The 17467-nt window shown below is 44.8% G+C and overlaps 2 protein-coding genes across 4 annotated transcripts in view; one reads left to right on the top strand and one right to left on the bottom strand.

The window, feature by feature from the left end:
- USP20 (ubiquitin specific peptidase 20) overlaps window positions 1–9889 on the bottom strand; it is a 33075-nt gene extending 23186 nt beyond the window's left edge. Inside the window, exons 1-14 of one of the 3 annotated variants that reach the window (XM_069748108.1) lie at window positions 9790–9889; window positions 8256–8395; window positions 4650–4703; window positions 4519–4581; window positions 4285–4422; window positions 3866–3962; window positions 3461–3530; window positions 3186–3299; window positions 2838–2916; window positions 2075–2426; window positions 1840–1977; window positions 1426–1538; window positions 869–1041; window positions 375–469 (exon numbers count right to left, since the gene is read on the bottom strand). In XM_069748108.1, coding sequence (XP_069604209.1) covers window positions 375–469; window positions 869–1041; window positions 1426–1538; window positions 1840–1977; window positions 2075–2426; window positions 2838–2916; window positions 3186–3299; window positions 3461–3530; window positions 3866–3962; window positions 4285–4422; window positions 4519–4581; window positions 4650–4703; window positions 8256–8336 — 1567 coding nt within the window. In that variant the 5' untranslated portion in view covers window positions 8337–8395; window positions 9790–9889. Of the gene's footprint in view, window positions 1–374; window positions 470–868; window positions 1042–1425; window positions 1539–1839; window positions 1978–2074; window positions 2427–2837; window positions 2917–3185; window positions 3300–3460; window positions 3531–3865; window positions 3963–4284; window positions 4423–4518; window positions 4582–4649; window positions 4704–8255; window positions 8396–9731 lie in introns of all 3 variants that reach the window. The other 2 variants (XM_069748109.1, XM_069748107.1) reach the window with 2 other exon arrangements.
- A 38-nt stretch (window positions 9890–9927) lies between these two features.
- Window positions 9928–16081, top strand: C2H9orf78 (chromosome 2 C9orf78 homolog). Its single transcript, XM_069748111.1, has 9 exons — window positions 9928–10095; window positions 10284–10343; window positions 11896–11947; window positions 13291–13361; window positions 13440–13520; window positions 13657–13854; window positions 13947–14083; window positions 15083–15181; window positions 15624–16081. The coding sequence occupies exons 1-9, from the start codon at window positions 10010–10012 to the stop codon at window positions 15713–15715; spliced, it is 876 nt and encodes a 291-aa protein (XP_069604212.1). The 5' UTR covers window positions 9928–10009; the 3' UTR covers window positions 15716–16081.
- The last annotated feature ends 1386 nt before the right edge of the window (window positions 16082–17467 follow it).

The raw sequence follows: 17467 nt of genomic DNA, 5'->3' as shown, positions 1-17467 counted from the left end.
TCCCCCATGCTTTACATTGCAGCTCTATTTATGATCACCATCACAACGGATTGTTCACATTTTTCTCAGTCTCTACTGATTATAAAGGTTTTCTCCACAGTAAGCAATATCTTCCTGTTGGAGACTGATCACAGCGGGGCCTCCACATCGAAATCACCAGAGATCAGCTGTGGGGAAGCCTGGCAGTAAGTGCCCAGTTTCCCTGCAGCGCCACCAGAGGGGATGGTGGGCAATAAAGTGTTGCCTGTTCCCATCATTGCCTTGTGTGGGTAATGCAGGACACGACGGGTCCTCCGGAGCGAAAGACGCCCTTTGTGCTCGCTCTCCGCTCTTAATCAAGGATAGCACGGCTCTTTCTAACTGCACTCTTTTACCTTTTAGTTCATCAGCAGCAAAGAAAGCAGCGAGACAGTCCTCCAGGGTGACAACGGGACCCCAGAACCAGCTTGGGATGCAGGAGACCACAAACCTGGGCAAACACACAAACGTATTCCCTGACTATAATAAGTTTAAAAAAAAAACAAAAAAAAACAAAAAAACTGATCTTTTCTTACCCTCCCCGGGTCCAGCATCTAGTGCCAACCGCAGCTCCTGGTATCTGTTCCTGTATGCAGTGAGCTCAGCCACCCCAATGCAAGCTGACAACAAAAGTGTCGAGCTCACCCCCCTTGCAGTGCCCCCGAGCTCGCCCCACAGCAGTGCTGCAGACAGTAACAGACACCAGGAACAGCAGCAGAAACTCAGTGTTGGACCAGAGGAAAATAATACGGCCAGTTTGTTAAAAAAAAAAAATTAAAAACAAAACTACAACCAGAAGACATGGGGTTTTTGCAAAACCCCTTTAAAAGAGGCAGCTTTGAGCCGATACCTGCGAATATAGTCCATGAGGAAGGCCAGCCAGCCCTGGCTGCTGTAGTTTTCTCCGCAGGTGCCAGATTTGACCACAGCACTTTGATGGATGGTGGAGTGCAGCTTTGCCAGGTCTTCTTTTCCTGGGATAGGGAGCGACAAGTCCTGAAAGGTCTCAATGGTGGTGGACACCTAAGTCAAAGCAGGAAAACAGTCACGTTAAAGAAACACTCCACTTATATCACATCAGGTCCAATGCAGGGTCTCAGGATACCAAGCATGGCACACAGATCATCCCTTGTTTTAGTCTTTACTGTTGCTTGAAGTTTTCCCTTTAACCCCGACTTTTAATTTTTTGTTGCTGCTGTAAGAGGAGGGTGCTATCTGCATGATACAGCCGGCGCCGGCTGTAACACCAGCAATCAGAGCTCCTGAGCCCTTTCAATACACATGCATCCGAAATCTGACATATGTTCCTCCAGATGTTAGGAAGGGGTTAAACAATGAGCAAATTATAGGGAATAATAAAGGTGTTTTACATGGTGAATAAAACAACGCCCTGGTCCCAATACATACCCTGTCACAGGTGAGACACTGGACCAAGCTCAGAATGGACCCATCGAAGATATCAGAAATTACGCTGCGATATTTGATTTCTGACCGCCGTTTCCCTCCGCTCATGACTTGCGCTGTGAGAAGAGTTAAAGTTTTTTTTCTATAACTTGAAAATGGTTGATCCAAACTTAGGAAAGGCCATTAATATATCATTGGTAGCCCAGCTGTGTACATTGTGACTGCTTCTGCTGGTCCCTTACAGGTTCATGCCAGTGCCGATGCACTACAGCCCTCCTCAATCAGTAGACTGGTCGGGGGAATGGATCGGATATTGATGGGCCACGTCGACATGTGAAATCTGAACCCATCAGTGGCTACTACTGATGGGACCCATCCAGAAAGGGTCCCCCATATATTCTGTAACTCGCACATTACCTTTCTTTAAGACATAGGAGTGTGCTGTGCGCAAAGGACTGGAGCGAGGGGGGCTGCTGGAGAGTTTCGGGTGTGCGTCGGGAGGATGAGGGCTGCAGGACCGGGATGAGCAGTGCATGTACGCCTCGTTGTCAGGTTCTAAAAGGGGTCAGAATAGGGATTAAAAAACAAATCAGTGGATGACAAGAGACGTGGGAAGATCACAATTTTGCGCTTGTACGTTTGTTTGTTTTACCCGGTATCATTGCCGTATCCACATCTGCATCCTCATCCGCCTGCTCGGAGCTGGTCCTGCGGTGGCAATACGACAGTCTCCTCTCCTTCAGTTTTTCCTTCTCGGAGATGGACCTTCCAGCTTCCTCCCGGATCAACAGCTCCATCTCCGCCAGCGAGCCCACCCCTCCTTCCCCGTCACCCATCTCTCCGCCAGAATCGCAGGACAGAAAGTCGTCCTCCGTTGTGCCGCGCTCCATCTCCCGCTGATCTTCCTGTTCCTCGTCTTCCCGTTCATGGTTATAAGAAGGTGTCGGTTCCTTAAGTTCTTCGTGTAGCTGGTCCATGAGGCAACGCAGGAATTCTTGGGTGTCCTGTCCATGTGGAAGAAATATACTCTTAGGGAGGAGAATTCATCGAGATGAACATTTTAGGCACCGGGCTTGATCCACGTGTACATTTCTGGATGAATTTGGTGCAGCTCTCAGCTTCCTGTGCTGCAGGCCACTACGGCTATTATTTACACCATTTTCATAGGGTAAATTATAGTTTATCATCCACTTTTCAAAAAGTTAAGAAAAGTTTTGGGTAAAAAAAAAAAAAAAAAAACACAACTCAAATAGAAAAAACTTTGTACAATTATTTGCGGCTTCTTATACCCAATTTTCTGGTGTAAAGTGCTTGATGAATTCAATCTCCTTACGTTTTTCTTAATACTCAGCTTTCCTGGAGTTCTGAATGACTATGCAGCAGTGAAACAGATCTAAGCATATTGCGTGACTCACCTGTTGGGCGTAGCCTCGAAATAAGGGGTTAACCAGTTTAATTCCATGGGACAGACTGGAGGGCACCACATAACTGGGCCTGAGTAATGGAAAAAGAGTAGTAGAAAAACAAATAAAGGGGTATCCCGGGTTCTAAAAAAAATGGTTACTCGTCCACTGGAGAGGTGATAAGTATTAGATCTAAATCCCTTTAAAGACATATAATAGGGGCATAACTACTGAAGAGTATAAGGGGGGAGAAGAAAGACACCAGTGAACATAACACAAGGCAAATATTTTTCCCCCAGGAAAATGGGCAAATTGAACCCCACACATACACAACATACATGGAAAGTCATGCCCACTTACCGCTTCTTGTGCCATAATTCTGACACTAGCTTCTGATAGCTCTTGCACAGTGCTGGCTTTTTGTCCGTCCGCACCAGACCACCACATTCCAAGAAGAACTGCGTGAGCGGGGGACTGCGAGGAGAGAGGCTGCACTTAGTAGGAGAACTGATCACAAGGTCTTATAAGCGATGCGTAGTGAATTGATAGGGAATGTGGAGAGTGAATATGTGATACGAGATTGCACATGCCCCCAGACCACGACACTAGTGTGTGGTAGACCCCCAGAGTCTTACCAGTTGGAAAGCGCTTGCAGGGCAGCATTCATGTAACACGAGTTCCCAATGTTCTTCATCCCTGTAAGACCTGGAGACAAGAGACGGAAATTAGAAGTCAAAGCATTTGTTACATCCCCTCCCCCATTACAGCAGATTCCCACTTTTCCTGGACCCCACACAATAGCAAATCTGCCCAGTTAAGGAGCAATAAGGTATTCTTGCATGTGTAGGCAGATTAGCATCTCACGGCTCCATCAGATGTAATGGAAGAGGCTGCGAGTTAGCGGCTGAGTTAATCACTGGCAAGAATATCTGGGTCCCTATGACTGTTCTGCGGGTCAACAACCAGTAATATTAAAGTGTCATGTGAATGCTCATTGCTGGCCATGTACTGGACAAAGATAGGAGGCCACAGGCACTGACCGCGGGGCTTCAGGTCATCGTCATCGCTCTCCGACTCCCCGTCATCAGCCACTGCGATGGGGACGGACTTTAATGGATAGGCAGCAGCAGGTACGTCCTATGGAGAAGACAAAGGCGTCAACTAATGCATCGTGCCCACAAAGTAGTCTTTGCAGCCCCTACTTAAAGGGGTTGTCTGATGAAAATAGGGGGATAATGGTGGGAGTCCAACCTGCAATGATAGGCACTTTTAGAAAGTATTAGCACTACACATGCTCGACTGCCACGCCATTCATTTTTCTGGGAGCCCATAGAGAATGAATGGAGTAGGGGTTGGACATCCAACATGTCGCTCAATTCCACAATTTGCAGATCAGTGCAGGCGCCATCGGCCGGACCCCCAACGATTTTCACTGAACAACACCTTTAAGGACACATACCCGGTGGCTCAGCTTGGGGGAGGTTGACTGGGAGTGAGTAGGGGAAGGAACTCTCGAGTCCAAGAAAACTTCCTTCTCGCAGGCATAACACCATACCCGGAAAGTGGTCAGGTTCACCGTTAGATTGTGCTTCTTAGCCTAAAAGACCCCAACACAAGAGGTGGCAGATTCACTCACGACTTGTCCCGACACTACCGACCCTCTGATACATAGGGCATAGGGTTAGGGGGTCACCTGGGCATGTAGGGTACTGTGATCAGCATAGGACTCGCCACATCCCACGTACTGGCACCCATCCTGGAAGCAGAAGGCAGAGGTCAGATCTCTCCAGTATGATGTGCGCCGCTCAGCTAGGGGACACTTACCTGCAGACAGGCCCACAGGTTGGGGCCACCGGCCCCGCAAGACTCGCAGGTTCCCTATGGAAAAAGAAATAAAACACTTATTATTTCAACATCACAGGCTGCAAGGAAAGTAGATTGGCCATATCTGCCTCTCATGAACAATACTTTTCCATACATGGAGGTCGTCCCTCTGCCCAGTGGGACAGAAATGCAACAAAAAAAGGGCATGTTCCCATTTTACACCCCAAAATCATCTGTTAGTGCCACATTCTCCACGTAGCATTGCATTATGTGCGATTACCAAATTCAATGGAATAGCCCTTTAACTTGGAGGACTTAAAGGGGTTTTCCAGATTTTATAATTAATCGCCCGCCATAAAATGAATGATAAAAGGTAAAAGTGCCCCTCTCCTTAGATAACAGTCAGTGGGCAGATGACATACACACTCGGTCTGTGCGAGTGTGCACTATTTACAAGGAGAGGGGAGTAAGCGGTTGACAGACACCTCTGGCGGAGGCTTTTCCCCCCACTCCCCGAGTACAGAAAGATTGATTGTGGTTATTCTAAATACAAGATCCTTCTCATTTTCTCGTCTGGGGGAGAGTGGGGAGACCCTCATACACGTCAGGTGGTCAGCTTGTCCTGCCGAAATTGGCAGCTCCAGAGAACCTTAATCTAATGTGTGTGGGGGTCCTTAGAATAATATGCTGGAGGGAGAGTCAGGAGGTCCCCACATACATTAGAAAGTCATCTGGTCCTGCTTAATTCAGCCAAATTTAAAGGGGTCATCCAGCTGTGCTAGCAATCCCTAAAAAATAAAAAAAATCGAATTGCAACTTTTTTTTTTTTTTAGAAAAATGTTGCAACATTCCCCTTTTACAGCCTCAGTGTTGCACTGTCCATTACTGGCTGGAGAATGAGTTAACAGTTAAACAGCCAGTGAGCGCATTCAGATCGAATGACCGCAGAATTTGTTACTCTTAGGCCGGCTTCACACTCAGCGTATGAAAATACGGTCCGTATATTACGGCCGTAATACGCTGAAATGTCCCGAAAATAGTGGTCCGTAGCTCCTCCGTAGGCAGGGTGTGTCAGCGTTTTTTGCGCATGGCATCCTCCGTATGTAATCCGTATGGCATCCGTACTGCGTGGTTTTCTCGCAGGCTTGCAAAACCAACATACCGATATATATATATATATATATATATATATATATATATATATATATATATATATATATATATGTCATTAGACACATATATGTATATATATTAATATTTATTCCAGCGCTATACAGCTTGAAAGCCGGTAATTCAATTACCGGCTTTTTCCTTCTCCTTCCTAAAACCCGACATGATTTGAGACATGGTTTACATACAGTAAACCATGTCTTCTCTCCATTTTTTTTGCAGATTCCACACTACTAATGTCAGTAGAGTGTATCTGCAAAATTTGGCCGTTCTAGCTCTTAAAATAAAGGGTTAAATGGCGGAAAAAATTGGCGTGGGCTCCCGCGCAATTTTCTCCGCCAGAGTAGTAAAGCCAGTGACTGAGGGCAGATATTAATAGCCTGGAGAGGGTCCATGGTTATTGGCCCCCCCCCGGCTAAAAATATCTGCCCCCAGCCACCCCAGAAAAGGCACATCTGGAAGATGCGCCTATTCTGGCACTTGGCCACTCTCTTCCCATTCCCGTGTAGCGGTGGGATATGGGGTAATGAAGGGTTAATGCCACCTTGCTATTGTAAGGTGACATTAAGCCTAATTAATAATGGAGAGGCGTCAATTATGACACCTATCCATTATTAATCCAATTGAATGAAAGGGTTAAATAAAACACAAACACATTATTTAAAATTATTTTAATGAAATAAAAACAATGGTTGTTGGAGTATTTTATTCTACGCCCAATCCAGTCACTGAAGACCCTCGTTCTGTGAAAGAAAAAACATAATAAACCAACAATATACTTACCCTCCGCAGATCTGTAACGTCCAACGATGTAAATCCTTCTGAAGGGGTTAAAACATTTTGCAGCAAGGAGCTTTGCTAATGCAGGCTGCTCCTCGCTGCAAAACCCCGGGGAATGAGTCTAAATATAGATCAATGAGCTATATTTAGCTTCATTTGCGGTGAGGCGCCCTCTGCTGGATGTTCATAGATCGTGGGAAATTTCCTAGAAAGCTCCCAGGCTTTCTAGGCAAGTTCCCACGATCTATAAACAGCCAGCAGAGGGCACCTCACCGCAAATGAAGCTAAATATAGCTCATTGATCTATATTTAGACTCATTCCCCGGGGTTTTGCAGCGAGGAGCAGCCTGCATTAGCAAAGCTCCTTGCTGCAAAATGTTTTAACCCCTTCAGAAGGATTTACATCGTTGGACGTTACAGATCTGCGGAGGGTAAGTATATTGTTGGTTTATTATGTTTTTTCTTTCACAGAACGAGGGTCTTCAGTGACTGGATTGGGCGTAGAATAAAATACTCCAACAACCATTGTTTTTATTTCATTAAAATAATTTTAAATAATGTGTTTGTGTTTTATTTAACCCTTTCATTCAATTGGATTAATAATGGATAGGTGTCATAATTGACGCCTCTCCATTATTAATTAGGCTTAATGTCACCTTACAATAGCAAGGTGGCATTAACCCTTCATTACCCCATATCCCACCGCTACACGGGAATGGGAAGAGAGTGGCCAAGTGCCAGAATAGGCGCATCTTCCAAATGTGCCTTTTCTGGGGTGGCTGGGGGCAGATATTTTTAGCCAGGGGGGGGCCAATAACCATGGACCCTCTCCAGGCTATTAATATCTGCCCTCAGTCACTGGCTTTACTACTCTGGCGGAGAAAATTGCGCGGGAGCCCACGCCAATTTTTTCCGCCATTTAACCCTTTATTTTAAGAGCTAGAACGGCCAAATTTTGCAGATACACTCTACTGACATTAGTAGTGTGGAATCTGCAAAAAAAATGGAGAGAAGACATGGTTTACTGTATGTAAACCATGTCTCAAATCATGTCGGGTTTTAGGAAGGAGAAAGAAAAAGCCGGTAATTGAATTACCGGCTTTCAAGCTATCTAGCGCTGGAATAAATATTAATATATATACATATATATATATATAATGTCAGACACATATATATATATATATATATATATATATATATATATATATATATATATATATACCTATTCTATGTGTACACATTTATTCTACCTATTGGACTGTAAGCTGTCAGTGTGATTTTACTGTACACCGCACTGAATTACCGGCTTTTCTCTCTAACAGCGCTGCGTATTTCTCGCAAGTCACACTGCTTGTCCGTGTGAAATCCGTATTTTTCACGCTTCCATAGACTTTCATTGGCGTATTTCTTGCGCAGTACGGTGACAAACGCAGCATGCTGCGATTTTGTACGGCCGTAGAAAGCCGTATAATACTGATCAGTAAAATACGGCAGATAGGAGCAGGGGCATAGAGAATAATTGTGCCGTATTTTTTGCGAGTTTTACGGACGTAGTTTCTGCGCTCTTACGTCCGTAAAACTCGCAAGTGTGAAGCCGGCCTTAGCCTGTAAAAAACAAATATTTAATGAACCCCCCCTCCCCCCCAGGGAGCTCACCTTGGATTTTAAGATCAGATCCTCCTTGGTGACTTCTCCAATGGAATCCAGATGAGGACAGAAATCGTCCATCTCGCCCATAGTGTTTATAAGTGACGGCAAAATGGTCCTCGCCCCGACCCTTGATGAGCAGAGACGGTCTGCGAAAAAAAAGCAAGGAATGGATTAAATCAGCTGCTAAAGGGGCAGCAATTGCTTAAAAGACAATTCCACAAAATGCTTCCCATTATTGTAATCGATCTTTTTAACCAGGACCCCCGCGCTGCTATCAATGATGGCCGTGCCGACCCCCGGCTCCAAAATCACTGAGAACATCACTACAGGTTATAGTCTGCAGCTTCACCTCCCCACCTATAGGAAAAAGGCAGAAGATCTAGAGGCGAGGATGCTGTAACCCATCAACGATGCAGCCAGGTTTCATTTTTGCGCTTTTGTTTTATCCTTCTTCTAAGAGTTAAAATTTTCCTCCACTTTTTATTTTTCCTTCAAATTAGCCATATTAGAGCTTGATTTTTTATTGTCCCTGTACATTTTAATGGCACCACTTCTGGGGAACATATCACTTATTGGTATTGCATTTTTCTAGGGGGAGAGAAGCAATTCTTAATATTTCTTAAAGGAAAAAAAAGGAATTATTGGGTTAAATAATTTTATTTTTTCATAGATCAGACTTTTACGAATGCAGCAAAATCAAATTATTATTTTTTTTTTATTTTCTTATTTCTTTATTTGTACATTACATTTTTATGTGGGGAAAATCTGTCGATTCAAGTTTCTGGGTTTTATTTTTATTTTTAAATCCCTGTAGGGGACCTGAACCTGCATTTATTTGATTATATGTTTGGTTTTTATGATAATAAAGAAAAATAAAAAAAATAATTCCGCACCCTTATCGTATACTTTACATTTCAATTCCAAGACCCCTGCTTGCAGGCAGTGAATGGAAACTCACTTGCTGAAATCCAGTCTTTGCTAACTCTGCACAGACCTTGGACATGAAATTGAAGTTAGGTGCAAAATAAGCCATAAAAAAAAAAGAAGCGCAGTGACCTTAATATGCACAGGGCAATGTCCTAACAACTGTGCGCAGAACAGGAAGAGTTGTCATAGGGGCGCTCCTTCCAATAAACACATATATATCGGTATATAACGGAAAATATCGCCCTCCCGGAGATTAGTCAAAGCGCAGCCCCTCTGCAGCATATTACCAGAGACGACAACCCCTGTGGGAGCTCTAGCGGCAGCCATATTGGTGGTCACCCAGCTTTCCCAAAGCCCTGAAAGGCAAATCTTTCTAGTTTTCCAAGGAGACAGGAATTGCTTATACATCATTAAACAGAGGGGTCATTTAGGGCTGTGGGAAAGCTGGGTGACCACATCTGGGCAGCCATATTGGTTGTCACCCAGCTTTCCCAGTAGTATAATGCATCTTTCCAGCAATAGCGTCCATATATATAATACATGCACACAGTATACCTGCCTCTGCCCTCAGTATATACTCCTCCTCCGGGTGCAGCCGCTGCAGGACTCTCACCTCCTCTCCGGTCTATGGCACCGCCGCCTGCACTCGGGGCCCCATCTTCCTGCAGCTGTTGACGGATGATTTCTTAGCTCCACCCCCTCCTCTCACTGCCAGTGCGGGGGTGGAGCCTAAAAGCCTCAGAAGGGCGTCCTACGTCATCACCCCGCGCCGGAAGTAAAGTCGTCCTACTGTTGTTTACATCTAATTTTCCAGACTCGTGTGTAAATCGAAAATGCCAGCCGGTAAAAACTTCCGCAGGCGCAAAGCCTCCAGCTCCGAGGAAGAGGAGGAAGACCAAGGGGTGACCAAGGAGGTTAGGTCAGTGACGGGTCATCATGGGCTGTTAATGAAGTCCAAGCAACCAATCAGATGGCACTTTTCATTTTTAGAAACCCACTTTGGAGAGTGATAGAAGCGATCTGATTGGCTGGTTTTCTTAGCATTGGAGAGTATGTGTAGATTTTCGTTGTTGCTGTTCTTAATACTTTTTTGTTATGTGTATTCAGAAGGAAACTCGAAGAAGCTAAAGAGGTGCAGAGTTTAAGAAAGCGACAAAATGGTGTCAGGTAAGAGCGAGGAAGAAATCCATTCAGCTGAGGGTTTGCTACAATTGTATCCAAAGCAGACAATCACCTGCCTGCACCAGAGGTGTATCTAGCTCTTCCTGCACCCGGGGCAAAGGATCAGTTTGCCGCCCAAATCCCCCCCCCCCCCCTCAGATTTCTGCCCCCATAATGTCCTCAGATTTCTCCTGCCCCCATAATGTCCTCAGATTTCTTCTGCCCCCATCCCCTTCCTTCCTGGGTGCAGTTGCATGTGATGGAGAAATCTGAGGTGTTTGGGGGGGATGGGGGCAGAAATCAGGACATTAGGGGGTGTAGAAGAAATCTGAGCACATTATGGGGGCAGAAATCAGGACATTGCACCCACCCAGCCCCCTGGCATTGCTTCACTCATCACATAGTAGTATATAGCACAGCCCACACAGTAGTATATAGCACAGCCCACACAGTAGTATACAGCCCTGCCTGCACAGTAGTATACAGCACAGCCCACAGAGTAGTATAAAGCACTGCCCACATAGTAGTATATAGCACAGCCCACACAGTAGTATATAGCACAGCCCACACAGTAGTATATAGCACAGCCCACACAGTAGTATACAGCACTGCCCACATAGTAGTATACAGCACAGCTCACATAGTAATATATAGCACTGCCCACATAGTAGTATAAAGCACTGCCAAATAGTAGTATACAGCACTGCCCACGTAGTATACAGCAGCCCACGTAGTAAATAGCAGCCCACGTAGTATATAGCAGCGCACGTAGTATATAGCAGCCCACGTAGTATATAGCAGCCCACGTAGTATATAGCAGCCCACGTAGTATATAGCAGCCCATGTAGTATATAACACAGCCCACGCAGTATATAGCAGCCCACGTAGTATATAACACAGCCCACACAGTATATAAGAGCCCATACCTTGTCCTCCCAGCCAGGCTCTGCATCCCCCCGAAATCCTTTTCTCCAGGTGGCAGGTGCTGCACACTTCTGTTTGGCAACGCGCGGCTCATTCTCCGGGCACTGGACGGTCGGTAGTCACTCTGCGTATCCATGGCGACGCATTGTGGGCGGCTCTCCAGCAGCTGCAAAAGTCGCAGAGCTCTGTGCTGCCTCCTCTCTTCTAGCGTGCACCTCGGGCCGCAGATGCCTGCCTCAGGGGCCGCATGCGGCCCGGGGGCCACGTGTTTGAGACACCTGACATAGATCAAGAACATTCTTGGGAACCGACGCGCAGCACTTTCTCTGACCCGGCTGTCGATTTGACAGCCGGCTCAGAGAACGGAAGCATCGCAGTGTGGGGGTGGCAGAATTCCGCCGACGGTTAGCCTCCTTCTTGGACCGCCGCATCAGCCGGCCTGCTGGCGCCCCCTCGTCGGCTGCGCCCGGGGCACATGCCCCGGCTGCCCCCCCTGGATACGCCACTGGCCTGCACTTACAATACATTGTGCCTGCACTGATACATTGTACCAAACTAAAAGATGTCACCGGAGCGTTACATTGCCTGGATTTACATAAAATGACCGTCCCTTGACCTTGTGTTCCCTCTGCAGCGCTGCCGCTCTGTTGGTTGGAGAGAAATTACCAGAAGAATCAGTAATGGCGGTGAGTCCATGTGGTATTAAAGGGGTCGTAACAAAATATAAAGTTATCCCCTATTCATTATATCCCTGAATGCTGGGGGGTCTTACCGATGCCCCTGTCAATAAGAGGACTGGTCACAATTGCTCACTACTGCTCTATTCGCATAGAGGACTTTGGATCCTGTTTATGGTATCGGGGGGGATCCCATCAGTCGGACCACCAGTGATCAGTAAGTAATCCCCTGTCCCACTGATAGAGGGTAACTTCATATCTTGATATAAACACTTTCAAAGGGGTTGCCTGGTCTAAAATTACAAGTCTGCAGTCATTATATGTAACTGCAGACTTGTGAATCCTCACATCACGAGCCTACAAGCTGTGAGGGTTCTCCGCTGCTGGGAGCGGGCACATGACCACAAGACTGTTTACAGCCTCGCTCAATACACTTGCCTTGAGGGAGGCTAGTCCATCTAGTCGGATTGTGGCCGGGGTACTCATATCACATACGTGTGGTCACGTGCCCACTCCCAGCGGAGTGACTGCAGACATGAAGTTTTGGACCAGACAACCCCTTTAAGGAAGATTTTCCAAATATGTTAATTTCTTATTATGGTACAGCGCCTATTCAAGTGAAAGGAACCCTTTGAGCAAAACTGGAACCAGATGTTGTGTATAGGGCCCGGCTGTAGGGGGTTAAGTGTGGGTGGCAAAAAAAGATTCAGGAGCACAAAAGAGTGAATGCCTCTAGTGCTCTGCTTATGTCAGGCCCGATTTTAGACATAACTCATTGTATGAATTCTGCAATAGGGGTTTCTTTAAGGTGTGACTGAGGCCAGATGAGCGTACCAGGACCACGGCGCCTCCTAACCTGTGATGGCTGACTCAGGCATATGAGACCGTGAGGTCAGGAGGCGCAGCAGTGGGACTGGTCCATATATCACGTAGTTATGATATCAGCTTTATGATAAGCACAATAACCTAATTCTTAGAGCTCAAGAACCTGAGATCTTTGCTGCTGGGTCTTCATACTATAACACTACCATGCTGGCATTATGTTGTTTGCACCAAGGAAGGAGCTGTATCCGCAGTAATCACAGCTTGCTTCTGCTTCAATGTCTGGAATCGGAGATGACTCCAAGCCTGGCTGTTTATCCCCCTCAGAGGCTGTGGTTAATAGTGACTGTGGTATCACAGAAGGTTAGCCTGTAGGAGCGTCCCTCTGTCACCCCAAGTACAACTCTGTGATGCAGTTGCTGGGTGCAGAATTAGTTTTGTGGCAACTGGAAGCCTGATGAAGCTAATCATATGGATTCATAGTATGCTGCAGCTGCTGAGAACCTCTTTTTATGATTGTTTATTCATAGGATGATCCTTTCAAAATCAAAACTGGAGGGATGGTGGATATGAAAAAGCTGAAGGATCGTGGGAAGGACAGGTAACTTTTTATATAATTCTGTGATTCCGGATGAGGAGGTCGGAGCTCGTCTGACATAATTCATTCTGTTACCTTCAGTAAGATTGGAGACGATGAGGAGCTGAACCTGGGGACGTCATTCTCTGCGGAAACCAACAGGAGGGATGAAGATGCTGACATGTAGGTGTACGGGTGATGCTGGGGGGGTTTGATATCGCTCTTCATTGGTGGTATTAGTGGGGAGGTTGTTCTGCACAATTCGGTAATTGTACTGTAGAGTTTTAATACTAAGAATCTCTTATTTCTGCAATTTCAGGATGAAGTACATAGAGACAGAGCTGAAGAAAAGAAAAGGAATCATTGAGAATGAAGAGAAGAAGGTGAAGCCGAAGAGTGCAGAGGATTGCTTGTACGAGCTCCCAGACAGCATCAAGGTGTCCTCCGCCAAGAAGACCGAGGAGATGTTGTCCAATCAGATGCTGAGCGGCATCCCAGAGGTGGACCTGGGCATAGAGTATGTGAGCTTTGTGTATATATCTGGAGTGGGAATTAATGACAATAAAGACTAATGATACAAATATAAATACAATATTTTATTATTTTTAGTGCAAAAATCAAAAACATCATCTTCACTGAGGAAGCCAAAGCCCGCTTACTGGCCGAGCAGCAGAATAAGAAGAAGGACAAGCAGACTTCCTTCGTGCCCACCAACATGGCTGTCAACTACGTACAGCACAATCGATGTAAGATTCGGAGGTCATAGTATGATAAATTTTAGGCCCCCTCCATCAATATTTAGTGCTGTGAACCGAGCGAATGGAGAAGAACCCGAGAATGTGCGCCTCCAATAAGGATGGGGCTGCTGGACCTATTGGAGGTCCAGAGCTTCGATCACGCAATCGCTGGCGGTCCCACAACGATTAGCAAGTTATCCCATACTCCATGGTTAGAGGATAACTTGTTTTTTTGTTTTTGATTTTTAAATGATCGTTTAATAGGGGTGAATGACATTTTTCTGTTAACCATGGCAGATGCACAGTAGCAGCTCCTTCATTATTGATCATCGGAAACATGGCGGCTTCCAAAAATGAATGAGACTCCTCGTAAATCCCCATAGCACTATATAGAATCCAAAGAATGCTATTTTGCAAATTATGTGCTAAAACTTTGAATTCTGTTAAGGAGGTTGATATTAGAGAAGAATGGTTTTGTCTTCCATGGATCAGCCTCTTTCCTGTCCGAAGGCCATATATGATATTGCAATTGTCAGATTTGCTTGCATGAGGTTAAGCTGTGATACCAGACTCAGCCCATGAGGAAAGTGGCGCTGTTTCTGCATAGAACAGTTTCTTAGCGTACAGCTTAAGAGTTGTCATAAATGCTTTCCTCATTTAAGATGGGACTGACTGTCTATTGGACAAACCTTTTAACAACAATGTTTATCACCTATTCATAGGAGAGATGATAAATGTATGATCACAGGGGGGATTAGGTTGCCGATTTCAAGAACGGTTATAAAAACTTGAGTGTGAATGGAGCAGTAGTGAGCATGTGAGACCACAACTCCTATTGCCAGTGAATGGAGCAGTAGTTGCACAAGATCACTACTTTTCTATTCATACTGGGGAGTTGGGACCCCCGATCTTTCACCATCATTCTGTGGACAGGATATATATATACCTAAAATAGCCATATATAATATATATAACCCCTTTGACGACACTTTTCCTGTTGGTTTTCAGTTTACCAGGAGGACTTGAACACCCCTTTGAGACGTCACAAGGAAGAGCCTAAAGCGCGTCCCCTCCGTGTAGGCGATACAGAGAAGCCAGAGCCTGAGAGTGAGTACAAACCTGGGGCTGTATTCGGCTCCAGCTATTCCCTAAGGAGGGAACAATGATGCCTTGTCAGTAGTGATAAGCGAGCGTGCTCAGATAAGGTGTTATGCGCGCATGCTCATGTCCTAGCATAGTGACTTCGGAGTGCTCGAATACTATGTTCGACGTTCCCGTGGCTGCATGTCTCGCTTCTGTTTGACAGCCAGAACACATGCAGAGATTGCCTAACATACAGGGAAACCATGCAAGTGTTGCGGTTGTCGAACAGCCACGAAACACTGTATTAGGACACGAGCGTGCTCAGATGACACCTTTTTGGAGCACGCTCGCTCATCGCTAATTGTCAGACGTTTATACCAAGTTTTATCGCAGCTTTGTCCTAAGATTCACATAGATGATTATTTCTATATTTATATTTCCTGATTGTATCATCCTTCATCTTCAGAATCTCCTCCAAACCGCAAGCGTCCATCCAACGAGAAAGCCACAGACGACTATCATTATGAGAAATTTAAGAAAATGAACCGACGTTACTAATGCTGCCATCCAGTGACCTGTAATAATGAGACACAATAATGGATGTCAGTTACCCAGGAGCTGAGAGGACTTCTCTTTATTTCCTTCTTCTTCTTCTACCATCACATAACTTCCAGCTAGAACATGTTGGAACTAAAGACAAAGACTTGTGTCTAAGGGACAAAGACTTCAGTGTTATTTGTGGGTTTATGTCTGATTTAATTTTTATTAGCTTTTACCTGTATTGTATCTGGTGAAGGGATGCAATTAAACTATCTCTTCACCATTGTGACTTTATTTTTGTGTTGTTTTTTTTCCACAATAATTTTATGAAAGTGGAAGTAGGAATTGAATTCACTTTACTGTACATTAAAAATGTGAAAACTGCTTCTTCATATCTTACTTCTATGCAGAGATATAATGCCTTGAGGTCAGAGGCTTCGTAACCGAGGCTGCACTACTGAGACATTCAGATGACCACATGCCTCTGTGTTACCATGCAGACTTTATCTAGATCCAAATCCAAAGCAGGTGGATTTATTACATGATCGGGCTCCGCTCTACCTGACGGAAATCAGAAGCGATCAGGTTGTAGTGCAGCCTCAGGCTTTGGGCCTTCAACCTTAGAAAGTCATATCTCAGCGAAGGAGATAGGTTTTAGGAAGTTTTTTTCACACTTTTGAATCCATCGCTACTTGGCAATTTTTTTTTTTTCCTCCCCTTTTTCCAGGAGCCGTAACTGTTTTATTTTTCTAGCCGTTTGAGGGCTTGTTTTTTTTTTGCGGGATGAGTTGTACTTTTAAACGACACCATTAATTTTACCATATAGCGTGCTGGAACATGGGAAAAAGTGAGCTGAAATTGTAATAAAGCACAATTCTACAAATTGTTTTTTGGCCTTTATTTAGCATGCTCACTATATGGTAAAATTGACCCAGTAATAGGATTCTCCAGGTCACTGCAAGTACGCAGGGGTCAAACGTATACCATAGCTTATTTTTTATTTTGGTGGTTAAAAAAAAATCGGAAATTTTGTAAAAATAAATAAAAATTGTTTTTGTCGCCATTTTCCGAGACCTGCAGTGTTCTCATTTTTCAGGATCTGGGGCTGAGTTAGGGCTTATGATTTGCACCCTGAGTTGACATATTTATTTACACCAGTTTAAGGTAGAGTAGATACGATGTTTTGATTGCCTGTTATTGTTTTTTTTTTTTTTTTTGCAATATTGTGGAGGCCAAAAAGCATAATTCTTGTGTTTTGACTTTTGTTCTTGTTATGCTGTTTACTGATTCTATTAGTTTATTTTATATTTTGGTAGATCGGGCGATTCTGAACCCAGCGATACCAAATATGTGTAACTTTTGTGTGTTTTTTTTTTTACGCGCTTTTCGCTGATGCTTGTTTTAATCCCACTGTCCGAGATTGATTTCCATTTACCCCCTGTAATCACACCTCCCCACTGAAACAATCCCCTCCTCCCTTTTTGGTGAACACAAAATAACTGGGGACTAATTAAAGAAAAACCATTACACTGGAATTCAATATCTCGTAATCCTAGAATTAAAGTAATTTAGACTTAATCACATTGTTTGCCATCACTTCAGACACAACCGCTGGGCAACTAACCCAATGTAGACCTTCTTTTCCATCAGAGTTGCATTATTCATACACCGAATGAGAGAGGACTATTTGCCAACCAGTGTTTAGTTATAATTTTCCTGGTCTGGTATAGTATTTCAGCTATGGCTAGATGCACTGGAAAGGTGCCCCCC

The sequence above is a fragment of the Ranitomeya imitator genome, chromosome 2 (assembly GCF_032444005.1).
Source record: "Ranitomeya imitator isolate aRanImi1 chromosome 2, aRanImi1.pri, whole genome shotgun sequence".
In the NCBI taxonomy this organism is placed as follows: Eukaryota; Metazoa; Chordata; class Amphibia; order Anura; family Dendrobatidae; genus Ranitomeya; species Ranitomeya imitator.
Note: the sequence above shows the minus strand (reverse complement) of the source record. Positions and strands in the feature narration are given on the sequence as shown.

Bases quoted from the DNA above. Each gene is read 5' to 3' on its own strand.
- C2H9orf78 (XM_069748111.1), top strand. From the start codon at position 10,010: ATGCCAGCCGGTAAAAACTTCCGCAGGCGCAAAGCCTCCAGCTCCGAG. The intron at 10,344-11,895 runs GTAAGAGCGAGG...TTCCCTCTGCAG, and splicing joins AAGCGACAAAATGGTGTCAG to CGCTGCCGCTCTGTTGGTTG. The intron at 13,521-13,656 runs GTAGGTGTACGG...CTGCAATTTCAG, and splicing joins AGGGATGAAGATGCTGACAT to GATGAAGTACATAGAGACAG.